The 15,228-nt window shown below is 40.4% G+C and overlaps 1 protein-coding gene across 1 annotated transcript in view; it reads right to left on the minus strand.

Moving 5' to 3' along the window:
• CMYA5 (cardiomyopathy associated 5) overlaps positions 1 to 12,603 on the minus strand; it is a 104,205-nt gene extending 91,602 nt beyond the window's left edge. Inside the window, exons 1-3 of the mRNA XM_040421377.1 lie at positions 12,380 to 12,603; positions 10,320 to 10,909; positions 6,924 to 8,719 (exon numbers count right to left, since the gene is read on the minus strand). Coding sequence (XP_040277311.1) covers positions 6,924 to 8,719; positions 10,320 to 10,909; positions 12,380 to 12,498 — 2,505 coding nt within the window. The 5' untranslated portion in view covers positions 12,499 to 12,603. The remainder of the gene's footprint in view (positions 1 to 6,923; positions 8,720 to 10,319; positions 10,910 to 12,379) is intronic.
• Between the last annotated feature and the right edge of the window lie 2,625 nt (positions 12,604 to 15,228).

The raw sequence follows: 15,228 nt of genomic DNA on the forward strand, positions 1-15,228 counted from the left end.
TTGGTCCCTGTTTCAAGTTGGAATGTCCATGATAAAGTATGTCTATTTGGGACAATGTTCCTTTAAATACAAGCAATCAACATCCGGACGGTACTGACTTCTTTCGAGTCTGAATGTTCAGATCTCGATAACATAAAATCCACCAATTGTGGCGTTCAGTCTTTCCTCACCGTAGTTGGGTTGTGTGCGGTGGTCACAGGCTGTGGAGAGATATTGCTTACCGGTGTCTGCAGATGTCCGGCACTCTCGTTCACCTGCCTTCCACACCGCGCTGTTGTATTTGCTTCCGGCGTCCTCGCACTCTGTTCTAGGTCACGTGTTCCTGCAGAGGTATCGCGGGACTTCGTTACTTTGTTCCGGTATCTGATGTGCAAGTGCACAAAGCAAGATGAGAGAAATGGAGCGCTCCAAATTTGAAAAATCAATCAAACGATCTTTCTCATGTCCGGGTTAACATTTGCAACAGGGATTTTCACGCCAGACGCGTTTCGAGGACTTCACTCCTCTTCCTCAGTGGCTGAATCCCTGTTGTACATCACTTCCTTTTATGTCCCCACGGGTTCATTATAAAATCTGGACTGGAGTATATTTTGAACACATTGCGATATCAATGCGTTTTGCATGCGTTTTTTTCGTTATCCATGCGTTTTTTCTTTCCATTGCATCATGATGTTATAATAAGTATAGACAATGAAGAAAGCAATCTTCAGTTGATCAGTTTACACTCTTAAATTTATAAAATACATGAAATACATAACTCCTATTAAAATCAACATAAAATATATCCAATGTGTTTGAGGGAAGGTAATTTAGGGTCTTGTTCAATATAAAAAGCAGAGTAATAAAACCTTTCTCTTGATTTGCGTTCAGGCTAATTATAGATATTCTAAGTCAATATGTTGTGGGTAGATGTGGGGGAGTGGGCCTGTCACCAAGGGGGGGTCGCAGCGCCGATAGACGGCCAGACATGCGATCCCCCATTGGATGAGAGGCACACCGCCCAAACTCATAAAAAGCCAAAAATCTCCATTTCTGCATTTAAACCCGCTGGAAACATGCTTCTAAAATTGTAGATCTGTTTTGTTTCTGCTCTAGACATCCGTTCGATGTGATTTCCACCTCTCCAGTGCTTCTCAATTTTCTCCAGGGCCACAAAAACCAACCCTGTGGGGTCTTGGTTGTGGGCCTCTTTAAAGTGCCTTGAGAGTGAGTGTTTTAAATATCCTTTTTTGATATTCGCAATGTGTTCGCATATTCTCACTCTCAAGGCTCTTTTGGTTCGTCCAATGTACTGTCTAGCGCATGGGCACTGGACGAGGTAGATCACACTCACTGTATTGCACGTCAGGAACTGTTCTATCTCCCATGTAAATGAATTTTGGCTAGAAAGAACCTTTTTTGTGTTTCTAGGGATTTTCGTTATTTTACAGCATGTGCATTGTCCACATCTAAAAAAACCTTTTAAATTCATCCATCCTCCCAAGTCTGGGTTTACAATTTGTTTTGTCTTAATGGAAGGGGCCACCTTAATACCCAAATTTGGTGCTTTGGTGTATATAATTTATGGTTTTGTTGGTATTACCCTACCTAAGATTTTGTCCTGCAATAAAAGGTGCCAGTGACGTTTCACTATCTCCTCAATTTTCTTTCTTTGTATTGTGTAAGGGAGAATTATTCTAAATTGGGAGTCTGTTTCTTTATTTTGTGCTGCTTTGACTGTTAACAGTGCACTTCTTGATAGCTTTCTTACTCTCTCTAGTGAGCCCTCTAGTATATTACTAGGGTATTGTTTTGCCAGGAATTTGTCTCTTAAACGCATTGCTTCCACTTCAAATTGTGCCCCCTCGGTACAATTTCGTTTCAATCTACGAAATTGTCCGAAGGGCACATTCAAGAGCCAATTAGGTAAATGGCAACTTGAATGTAAGATGAATGCGTTTCTCGAAGAGGGTTTCTGAAAGGTCTTACACACGTACTTTTCTCCTACCTTTGAAATTGACAAATCCAGGAATTCTATTTCTATATTCTCAGTGCTTCGTATAAAAGCCAAATTGAGATTATTTATATTTAGTTCGGATATGAACTTATTTAGGCTTTCTTGATCCCCTTTCCAGATTAAAATATTTTAATCTGGAAAGGGGATCAAGAAAGCCTAAATAAGTTCATATCCGAACTAAATATAAATAATCTCAATTTGGCTTTTATACGAAGCACTGAGAATATAGAAATAGAATTCCTGGATTTGTCAATTTCAAAGGTAGGAGAAAAGTACGTGTGTAAGACCTTTCAGAAACCCTCTTCGAGAAACGCATTCATCTTACATTCAAGTTGCCATTTACCTAATTGGCTCTTGAATGTGCCCTTCGGACAATTTCGTAGATTGAAACGAAATTGTACCGAGGGGGCACAATTTGAAGTGGAAGCAATGCGTTTAAGAGACAAATTCCTGGCAAAACAATACCCTAGTAATATACTAGAGGGCTCACTAGAGAGAGTAAGAAAGCTATCAAGAAGTGCACTGTTAACAGTCAAAGCAGCACAAAATAAAGAAACAGACTCCCAATTTAGAATAATTCTCCCCTACACAATACAAAGAAAGAAAATTGAGGAGATAGTGAAACGTCACTGGCACCTTTTATTGCAGGACAAAATCTTAGGTAGGGTAATACCAACAAAACCATAAATTATATACACCAAAGCACCAAATTTGGGTATTAAGGTGGCCCCTTCCATTAAGACAAAACAAATTGTAAACCCAGACTTGGGAGGATGGATGAATTTAAAAGGTTTTTTTAGATGTGGACAATGCACATGCTGTAAAATAACGAAAATCCCTAGAAACACAAAAAAGGTTCTTTCTAGCCAAAATTCATTTACATGGGAGATAGAACAGTTCCTGACGTGCAATACAGTGAGTGTGATCTACCTCGTCCAGTGCCCATGCGCTAGACAGTACATTGGACGAACCAAAAGAGCCTTGAGAGTGAGAATATGCGAACACATTGCGAATATCAAAAAAGGATATTTAAAACACTCACTCTCAAGGCACTTTAAAGAGGCCCACAACCAAGACCCCACAGGGTTGGTTTTTGTGGCCCTGGAGAAAATTGAGAAGCACTGGAGAGGTGGAAATCACATCGAACGGATGTCTAGAGCAGAAACAAAACAGATCTACAATTTTGGAAGCATGTTGCCAGCGGGTTTAAATGCAGAAATGGAGATTTTTGGCTTTTTATGAGTTTGGGCGGTGTGCCTCTCATCCAATGGGGGATCGCATGTCTGGCCGTCTATCGGCGCTGCGACCCCCCCTTGGTGACAGGCCCACTCCCCCACATCTACCCACAACATATTGACTTAGAATATCTATAATTAGCCTGAACGCAAATCAAGAGAAAGGTTTTATTACTCTGCTTTTTATATTGAACAAGACCCTAAATTACCTTCCCTCAAACACATTGGATATATTTTATGTTGATTTTAATAGGAGTTATGTATTTCATGTATTTTATAAATTTAAGAGTGTAAACTGATCAACTGAAGATTGCTTTCTTCATTGTCTATACTTATTATAACATCATGATGCAATGGAAAGAAAAAACGCATGGATAACGAAAAAAACGCATGCAAAACGCATTGATATCGCAATGTGTTCAAAATATACTCCAGTCCAGATTTTATAATGAACCCGTGGGGACATAAAAGGAAGTGATGTACAACAGGGATTCAGCCACTGAGGAAGAGGAGTGAAGTCCTCGAAACGCGTCTGGCGTGAAAATCCCTGTTGCAAATGTTAACCCGGACATGAGAAAGATCGTTTGATTGATTTTTCAAATTTGGAGCGCTCCATTTCTCTCATCTTGCTTTGTGCACTTGCACATCAGATACCGGAACAAAGTAACGAAGTCCCGCGATACCTCTGCAGGAACACGTGACCTAGAACAGAGTGCGAGGACGCCGGAAGCAAATACAGCAGCGCGGTGTGGAAGGCAGGTGAACGAGAGTGCCGGACATCTGCAGACACCGGTAAGCAATATCTCTCCACAGCCTGTGACCACCGCACACAACCCAACTACGGTGAGGAAAGACTGAACGCCACAATTGGTGGATTTTATGTTATCGAGATCTGAACATTCAGACTCGAAAGAAGTCAGTACCGTCCGGATGTTGATTGCTTGTATTTAAAGGAACATTGTCCCAAATAGACATACTTTATCATGGACATTCCAACTTGAAACAGGGATCAAACCAGTTGCACATGTCATCTATCTAGGACCGATAGACAAGTGGAAAGCGGATCTTAATTGATTTTATTTATTTTTTAGGGGGATATTTTATGTATTATTTATGATGTATTTAGACATATGTCATATTTTTAATATTAATAAAAGCTGATGTTGTGATCCACATAGTGAGTGCCAGTCCCTATCATCCATAATTAGGACTTATTTGATAATGGTGCTGGTTGTTATAGGAAATGTTAGTGTGGCTAGTTGCGCTGTACTGCACTTAATATACCGTTGTATAACTGGTAAAGTAGCTTTGTAGCCTGATTGAATCATGTGTGACTTGGACCGTTAGGTCGTCGTTAAAAACGTATGACCTCACTAAATACTGCTTAGGCTCACCTTTTAGTGTAGGGGTAGAATTGTCAGACATGAGCAATTAGTGTGTTTTTTCATTGTCTCTATATGTACTCAATCATGCACTATGTATACTCTGTATCAGATCAAGGATATGTTCTGAGTTTTCTCTTCATTGTTTATTTGTACAATGTCTTTCTATTGCTTTATTTACAAAAGAAAAATCTTAAATAAAGATTTGATAAACAAAAAAAAGAATTGCAGCTTAAATGCCCTGGGTCTCTTCAGCAAGACCCACTGCATTAAAATAAATGACCGGCATCCTCACTGGTTTTTCCCCCTTAAGGTGCTGTGATCTCACTTGATCACAACATCTAAAGGCTTTAATGACCGCGATCAGCATTATTACCGGTCGCGGTCATTAGTCGCAGGTCTCTGCTGTTTGAAACAGCAGCGACGCACTGGGCATGATTCCCGCTGAAAGCGGGAGCGGGAGCCATACTTGTACTTTGCTGGTAGAGAAGGGGTTAATTCTCTGCTCATTCAGTAAGGCGCTTTATGGTTTAATTCCAGTGGATAAAAAGCTGCCCAGGTCGCGTGACACCTTGTTATAATCACAATACCGTTGTCAGAGATGTGCCTAGTAAAGAGTTATGCATCTGTGTGTTTATCAAATGACCAGGACAGATTTGTGTCCACTGGATGTATAGTGGGCGGTGGTTCCTACTGAGTGACAGCAAGCAGAGATCTTAAAAAACCCTAAATAATCAGTACAGAAACTATATTAGTGAATCGTAACTTTTCTTACATACACGAAAAAATTTATTTGATGAAACTAAAATACTTCTTTATAGTTTAACTTTTATACATAACCTGAATTAATCCCAGATGTTCAGTGGAATTCATATGATTGCAAGTAGACCTAGCAGCTGACAGACTCATAGACTTTCTATAAGCCTGTAGTCCACTTTACTCAGCTATCTAAGGAGAGATAAGAGAAGCAGATCACAGGCCCTTCATTTCAGCGATTAGTGGGGTCTACTTAGTGGGGTCTATAATATGACAAGCACCTACACAATTTACTAACTCTTGCTGACCACTCCACATACACACTGTATATGTCAAAGAAAAGTGTATGGAGCGGGCTCACAAGCTGAGCTGTTACATTTATGGCGGGTGCCACGTCTGTAATCCAGCTGACACCCGGCCGGAATGACCAGGATCAGAGATAAAGTAGATCCCAGGAATTTAACCCTTCAGATGCCACGGTTAATAACGACCGGGACATCTGAGAGTTTAGTCAGAGGAGGAGGCTCCCTCTGACCTTGTTCAGCCCCACCACAGAACAATCACGGGGTGCTGACTGGTTGCTATGCCAGTCTGGGGCCTTGTAAAGCCTCCCAGACCTGCCATAATAAACTGCCTATTAAGCCAGCAGAAATCCCGCAGACTGCAATAGTAAGCTGTTGCACTCTATGGTATAAACAATCAAATAATTGCATGTTCAAGTCCACTAGGGGGACTAAAAAAAAGTTTAAAAAGTTTTTACAAATATATAAATACAAACATAAATAAATATTAAAAAATAAACGTAATTAGCTTTGCTGCATCCAAAAATGTCAGAACTATTAAAATGGAAAAGTATTTATCCAGTACGGTGAATGCGACAAAGGAAAAAAAATCAAAATGCTAAATTGCCATATTTTTAAATATAAAACAATTATGGGTGTCAGAATATAGCAATACAAAATTATTATTTTTTTTAAGTAGTAAATGTAACAAGAAGTATATACATTTTTTTTATGAATATAGTTATCAGGGGGCCAGCGTTACCCTTCTATCCTACTACTGTTCTCTTGTTTTGATCTGTAATTCGCTCTTACATCTTTCACTTTTCAGAGCTCCTTTGGAAATAAAAGGTGGAACCTAATTGGTTGCTATAGACAAATAGGCCAGCTTTCCTTTGAACCACTTTTGATAAATCTCCCCCATTGTTGGTTTAAAGGGGTTATCGAGGAAAAGATATTTATGAATTATCCTCTGGATAGGTCATCAGAATAAGATCTGCAGGGGTGCGACACCCGGGACTTTCTGTTGGAAGAGGTCTTGAGCGATGCAGCCTCTTCCTAGAACAGTGATGTCATTGTACATCGGTAACATGGCCTATTTGTGGCTTAGCCCCATTCAAGCCTAATAAATGTGGTCCAAGGCATGTGCACCAGTTTTTTTTTTTTTTTTTACATGAATTGAGACAAAATTATTAGTAAATCTCCCTCATTGCATGCACCAAATTGTAAAGTATATCAGGTTTATGATACCTATATAAATAGATGAAAAACTTACCGTCATTTCATTCACTGTGGTGTCCAATGCAGTGACATTATGGTTCTTGTGATCACCAAAGATCTTATCAATAGCAACAATTGGAATTTTACATATGTTGCAATATGTATCAATCTGAGCCTTTCTGTCCTCAGATAGTGGGGGTTCTAATATGTCTTCTGATTTCTTTTCATGTTCCACCATCTCAAAACCAGATTCTTCATGTTCAGGTGTGACTTGTACAGCATCCAGAAACATATCACTCTCGTGTTCCAAAGATTCTTGATCTTCAAACATTATTTCCTTTAAGGAAACATCATCTTCATCAAGGTCATCTGGAGACACAATAGCATAATCCAAGTCTTCTGTATTTTCTTCATCTCCTAGATTTTTCCATTCTGTAGTCACTGTTACTGGGACATTATCTGTTGGTGGTACTTTACAGGCATCATTCAGCAAATGAGCTTCATCATCCAGCTGAACCTTGTCATAAAGTGAAGGTGATTTATTGTCTTCAATGAATATTTCTTTCTGGTTTGTATTTTTATCAACAAGTGACCCTTGTGACAAAGCTTCATAACTTAAATACTGTTCCTCATCGCTGCCTTCGTCACTATAAAATTCATCTTCATCTGATTTCTCACCTCCCGGTGGAATCTCATCCTTAAGGTTAAATTTTTCAAAATATATTCCTGTGCCATCATCATCTGAAATTCTGCTATGGAAAGTCTTGTCAGAACTAGTACTTTCTGCATCTGATGGGTCATGTTCCTCTTTGGCTTTACATCCTCTGGCTTGCTCATAAAGATCTGCATAAAGAAAAGCCAAGGCAGGTGGTTCTTCTAGGAGTTCGTGGTTCACTGGGTAAGAAGTTGGAAAAAATAATGACTTGGTCAGTACTCCTTCTTCGGAACTAAATAAGGTTCCTCCATTTGTGTTCTTCACGTCCTTGTCTTTCTTTTCTGTATCTTCTTTCGTGATTGATTTTTCTGGATTATGAGCCTCTGGTTGTAAGACGGTGGTATCACCATCCAAAGATACACCGTAAAATGATTCATCTAAACTTTGTAGTAGGTAATAGTCATCATCCGAGGATGATTCACTTTTGGAAGGACCAAGGTGTTCTTCTTTAACTGCTTCCTGTTCTTGATTTAACCTTTTATAAGGGGGCTCTATCGGTACATTGCTGTCAACTAAAGTAAATTTCTCAAAGTAATCTATATCATAAACAGTTTTATCTGTTTGTCTCTTTTCAGGAATTATAATCTCTTCTTCTACTGTGCCATTAACTTGTCGGACAGATTCCTCATAGGTAATAGGTGATTCATCCTCAGTACAGACCAGTTTGGGCACAAGTAAGGGGTTTTCCTCCAAGTACTCTAGTTTATCTTCCATTTCTTTGCTTGCCTCCTGGTCTACAGAAGATATAAGATCCGGGGCCAAGATGTTCAATATTTCCGACCCATCTGAAACAATACTAAACACGTTTGATTGCGTGTTAGGAGGGTCATTTGTGTTTTTTTGTGAATCATCTTTTAGGGGATTACATAATTTATTTATTTTTTCTAAAACAGTGCTTAATTCTTCAAGGACATATGGTGGGTAGCTGTCAATATCATGCTTACTTGATATCATTTCAGTGCTACTTTTAGCTAATGATTGATAGACACGTCCCTTTGGTTTTGTGGTATTTTTCTGGGGAAGTTGCTTCACTGTCTCTGTCACCGTTTGCTTTTCTGGCACACTCTTTGTTGGGCACATGGCTGAACCTTCACAGTCATTGTTTAATCCAGATGGTGTGGGGGTCTTGTCATGCTCTGAAAGATAGATCAGTAATGAAGAACTCATAAGATAAATGCAAATGAAACCATTCTTGACCAAATATTTTACTTATATTGGATTCCATAAAAGTACAGGGTTGCTTATGGACCAGGTTAGTAGTGATGGCTAACCTCCGGCACTCCAACTGTGGTGAAACTATGACTCCCAGCATGCTCCATTTCTATAGAGTTCTGAGAACAGCCAAGCAAGTGTACATCTTGGGAGCCATCGTTTTACCACAGCTGGAGTGCTGGAGGTTAGCTAACACAGGGTTAGGGTATCTGCAGAAAATGTTTGTCAATTGTTAATACTCCTATGGCGAGCCACACATAATGGGGTCCCAAACCACATGTGGTTCCCAGGCTACTGGTTGGGGACAACTGCTCTGGGTCTTTCTTCACTGAGAAACTAAACCAATAAAAGAACATTAAACCAGGACAAGTGACATGGAGTCATTCAGAAACCACAGAAGAGATTTGATATGTACTGTAATTCTCTTGAATACAGACTATTGCAGTTCATCTGGACAAACGGAGTTCAGGTACAAAATAGCCAAAAGTTAGGGCAAATAGCGGTGATATATGTGTATGTAGAAGTATGTAATGGATCAGATGTATCATCCAGATCAAAGTGATGTTTTTAGCTGGGATCTTATAGTAATGATAGTAAGGAATCATCCATATATTATAACAGATATACGGTAACTTATAGTCACTGACATTCTGTGACTTATTGAGAAGAACAGCCTTATAAAACAGCTATTACGGGACATAATTTTCTGATTTCTGTAGGAAAATAATCTGCAACCAATCCGCAGCAAAATCCACAAGTTACATGTGGATGTGGTTGCGGATTTTGCTGCAGATTTACGGCATTGCAAAGAGTAAAAAATTACAACATAATATTACATGCTGCATGTCCATTTCCATTCAGATTTTGTATATAGCATGCGGAGGAGACTTTATAAAATTTCATTCACTTGCTGCTACTATAAATGCTGCAGATTTTCCTCCCACAATTCTGCCATGGAAAACCCATAATATATTCACTATGTATGAACAAACCCTTGGAATGCAGGAATATTGGCAATTAAAGAGTATAATCAACTTACAAAGTATAATCAGCATAAATGACAGTTCTTTGAATGTATTTACATGTGCCGATTTATGAAATAAAATTAGGTTTAGGAATCCTTGTACCTCCAGAACTTCAGAATGTAATAACTGATATAACAGCATTATTTGCTGTTGTGTCTTGGTCTATGATAGCATAGTAGGCAATTTATCTGGCATTACATGAGATGTCAGGCGCATATGGAATGGACAGGCTATTAGTCTGATGTTTCAAGAAAATATGAAAGATGAAGCCTTACTTGGTGTGACACCCAATTTGCAGTCTTTGACGAAAAAATCTGAACTGTTTACTTCTCCACTTGATTAATGAGATAAGACAAGGTAGTGGTGCACGGCTTTGACAGGTCATTTACCATGTTATTTAAAGGAGACATTATGTTCACCCCATCTGTCTAAAACAGATATTAATAGATGATATTGGAAAATCAGTTTTTGAAGACAAGCAGTGTTGGCCTTTACTTACCTGCAACAGCACATGTTGGTTCTTCTGCTACCTTGTCTGGTAAGATGATGGAGGGCTCAGCTGCAGAAGTCCTCTCATCTGGTGGTTTATTTTCAGAACTTGAGTCCTTTACTGGTACATTAGGATTTTCTCCCGTATGGTTTTCAGTATCCTTTGCAGAACAATCAGCACTGCCAGCTTCTTCTGTGTGGGTGGACAGATGACGTTTGGCTTTTTCCAGGGCTTGCTTAAAAGATTCCCCCATGTTATCTGCAGATGCTTTGTGATTTTCAGTGCTCTTTTTATGATGGGATGACTGGTGAGCAAACTTTGCTGATGTTGAAGGTCTAACTCTCTTTCTCAGTAGCTTACCCTCATCCATAATAAAGATAACCTTGCCAGGAGGGGTTCCAGCAGATGAACTTTCCATGCTGTAGACATCTGAGGTTGTGCTGGCTTCTGAGGCCCATGGTGTGGAACATCGGCTTGAGGTGGTCTCCCAGTGTATTCCGCTGTCTTCACACTGAACTGTGACCATAGAGAAGGCTGGATTTGACATGAGACATTGGAGCTTTGGTTTCACCTCCCCAGTATTTACAGCTTCCTTAAAACTGGAACAAAGACAATGTGAAACTTTAGGATAGTGATGATAAGAGGAACCACTAATGGTCTTTCTAGTTAACTGAGAATCGCCAAAATATATTGTTATAATTCTATATATTAATAAAATGATATACTGAGAGGAGTAGTGGCGTACATTGATGGTCATTAATACCATATTTCAGATACCGATTTCTAGGGGGTAAAGCAACATGGATAATGACCTAATCATGTATATATCAATGCAATGGAGTAAGATGCGTCAAATTTATTAAAAGGAATCTGTCACCTAATTTTACTATATTTAGCCAATGGCAATCCAATGTAATGCTGCCTAACATAATTAATACCATACCTTTGTTAGCTGTATCCTTATTTCTGAACTCCATAAAATGAACTTTGATTGGTATGCTAATGAGGTCCAAAATGTCCAGCGGGGCATCAAAATCTGTTGAAAGAGCCCAAGACTGCCTCCTCCAAGATTCAAAGACTGTCCCCACCAAGAGCCCAAGACCGCCTCTCTAAAGTGCCCATGATGCATGTGCTCTACCTCCTGAGAGTCCAATGTCCGCTACAGAGAAGGCAGTGCGCAAGCACAGGCAGATTTATGGTCTGTGCTTGTACTCTTGAACTTTCAATGAGAAACACACTGACGTTTGGACTCACAGTAGGTAGAGCGCATGCGTCACGGAATTGAATGAAAACAGTGATGTTGCAGAAGAGGGGTGGACTGGAAGGCGCAAAGGGGATGAACTGGGAAAAAATGAAGAGACGGTCTTTGGCTCTTGAAGGAGGTCGTCTTGGGCACATGGAGGAGGCAGTATTTGGATCTTGGGCTAATTTGGACAGTTCTGGATGCCCCACTGGGCACTTTGGACCTAATTTGCATACCAATGAAAGCTAATTTTCTGGAGTTCAGAAATAAGGATAATGCTAACAAAGGTATGGTTTTAATGATTGATAGATAGATAGATAGATAGATATATAGATAGATATGAGAGATAGATAGATAGAAAGATAGATAGATAGATAGATATGAGAGATAGATAGATAGATAGATAGATAGATAGATAGATAGATAGATAGATAGATAGATAGATAGATAGATTATGCAGAAGCTATAGGGTCAGTGACATCACTATGGCACAATGCCAGATGTGTGCATAACGTAAATGATGTCACCAAACTCTCAGCTGCAGGCATTACACAACTGGCACATCACACATGACAGCATGGGATCATAATGTGAGCAGCTTCCAGAATGGCAGGGAGGGGCAGCCAAGTTTTCCCCAGCTGTCACTTCTGATGCATCTTTAAATAGAAAAAAAACCTTTGCACAGACAGAACAAGCTGTGAAGTAAGAGAGTTCACATTCAGGCGATTGTATGCTAAGGGATCTGTAAGATTCAGTGCTGCCAATCTTAACAGGTGCAGTGCTCCCCACATCTAAGTGTCCTTTAGTGGGGTCTACGTCAGCGTACCTGTGTGTGAGATCTTCAGCTTCTTCACTGTTGAGGACAGTTTCAGGAAAGACATCCTCGTCTATACAGAAGGAGACGTCAGAAGCCCTATCGGACTCAGCAGGGCACAAACTTTCCATTCTTCTGTGACCACTTCTTTAGTGGGGTGCAGATATGTTCCCCAAGATCAATGCTCTCCTGATCTCCCTGGAGAGACTGGTGTCATTGCAGCAACGGGAGCAGCCAGTGGCTTCTATTCTCCTGACTAAGGGGAGTCTTAAAATAGACAGGGAGAAAACAGACTCAAACACACATGCTTTTAGCACCAAGTACTGATTGACCGGCCCCTCGTGTCTCTGTGCTGGGTCCTAGGGCTAGAGGTGTTTTATGATACAAAACCATACTTCAGATTTTATTTTATAGAAAAATATTAAAGGGGTTGTCCAGCTGACAATCCCAACAGATAGAACCGGTGCCCAGTTGAAAACAAAATAAAAAATAAAAAATTTAATAGAAATAAACCAATCTCCTGTCTGGAGAGCCACAGTTCCTTGCCCACCGGACTGGAAGTGGCTTGGTCCCATCACTGCTGCAACCAATCACTGGTCTCAGTGTTCACATGTGCTAGAACACATGCTCTAGAACATGTGACCACTGAGGCCAGTTATTGGTTTCAGCAGTCATGTGCCCAAGCCACTTTCAGTCTTGCGGGGATTGGAAGCAACCCGTAACTAGGCCAGCAGTGCAAGAATGGAGGGACTGCTCAAAGGTGTGTGTGTGTGTTTTTTTTTTATGTCCACCAGTTTTTTCCATTAGGGCTGTCAGCTCGTATGCTGGACATCCCCTTTAAAGTGGTTCTCTGCTTATCCTATATTGATGAACTAGCCTCAGAATAGGTCATCAATATCAGATCGTCGGGGGCCCAACTGCCAGCTGAATGAAGCTGTATTAAGAGAACGCAGCACTCTGTGTCCTCTTCTCTGTTTATCTGCTTGCTGTCGACATTGCAGAGGAGGAGCAGTGTAAATACAGCTACTCCACCCCATTCACTTAAATGATGAGGAGCTGACGGTGTGTAACAGCACCTTCCCATATAAGTGAATGGGACAGAGGAGCTGCATTTACGTTGTGCCGCCACTGCGATGTTAACGTATGAGCACTGTATTTTCTTCAAAGAGCTGTTCAGTGGAGGTGCCGGGTGTTGAACCCCTGCTGATCTGATAGTGATGACCGATCCTGAGGATAAGTCATCAATATAGGAAACTGGTCAACCCCTTTAAAAGAATGCTGTCCGTTTGCATGCAGATTGTCTGATCCGGCAGGCAGTTCCAGCGACGGAACTGCTTGCCGGATCACTCTGCCGCAAGTGTGAAAGTACCCTAACAGCTGTAATTGCAGCGAAAGTTGGCCCTACAAAGTAGGGGGAGCTGAATACAATTGCACACCACACTTTCCAGATTTTTATTAAAAATTTTGAAAACCATGTATCATTTTCTTTTCACTTCACACATACTTGCTACTGTACTTTGTGTTGGTCTATCACATAAAATCCCAATAAAATACATTTCAGTTTGTGGGTGTATCGTGAAAATATGTACCACTCTTCGTAAAATAGCATTTATTCTACTGACATTGCATCTTCTACATGCACAATATGGATACTGAACAAAATTGTGACAATCTGCCATATGAAGAATAGCACTGCTCCATTCCCCCCATTAGTGTTGTCTAGTGAACTGTAATTGAGATGAATTTCCCATTTGATGAAATGTGACGGCTCAATGCCAGCAACTTGTGCTTATTGCTGGATTATCTGTAACCTCCAGTGTTATTATTTGAAGGTGAAAGATATGCTGACCGTAGATTATTCTCAGGAAAGGAGATAGTCTGACAATGCTTCTCTCCTAACCCACAGATAGCGCTGGACCAGTACTGTGCTTCCAGTAAGCAACCAGAAAATATTTGCCTTTCAATTCCAGCATGTGTTGTCCTTAAGTTGGGACTGACCCACAAACAGTTGAATAAAAACTCATCAGACAGGCATCACTGCTATAATGGGGAACGTGATGGGACGCACTGGAAACTTCCAAGGAAGCTGTTCTCTCTTTCAAACCACTATATATTGATTACACCAGTTCACAGTGCAATTAAAATAGTATTCTAGTTTAAAGGGACACTGTCAGCTCCAAAACACCCCCCAAACTAGAGCAAGCGGTGTATAGTGCAAGTGGTGCAGAGTTCAATTATGTAATTTTTATCTTCGTACTCACTTGCATTTTGCTGCTGTGCTCCCACAAACCAGCAGTAAAATGCATCGGGAGGACTCCTCTTTCCCATTATTCAAAGAAAAAAGGGATAATTACTGTTACCGGTAATTGGATTTTCCAATAGCCTCCCCAACGGCACTCACCAGGAGGGTGTCCCCACCCCCTGGACAGGAAACAACACGGAAGCTTGAAGCTTAAAAGGCCTCCTCTCCTTACCTAAGTCAGTAAATAACAGAGTACACGGTAGAGATGCCAAACAAAAAGATTTATATATTAATTCATATACAAACCACAAAGACACTCAGAAAAAATTGCATAAGGGAGGGAAATCTCAGTGCCGTTGGGGAGGCTATTGGAAAATCCAATTACCGGTAAGAGTAATTAACCCTTTTCCCGGCGCCTCCCCAACGGCACTCAACAGGAGGATTTACAGAGGAATAAATCTAGGGGGGGGGACCACTGCAGAAAGGATTCTGCGTCCAAAAGAGAGGTCCTAGTTATGGACCACGTCCAATTTATAATGTTTGAAAAAAGTCATCGGATTTGCCCACGCTACTGCTCTACAGATATGTTCGATAGAGACGGAGGCAGATTCGGCCCAAG

Source organism: Bufo bufo, chromosome 2, assembly GCF_905171765.1.
Source record: "Bufo bufo chromosome 2, aBufBuf1.1, whole genome shotgun sequence".
In the NCBI taxonomy this organism is placed as follows: Eukaryota; Metazoa; Chordata; class Amphibia; order Anura; family Bufonidae; genus Bufo; species Bufo bufo.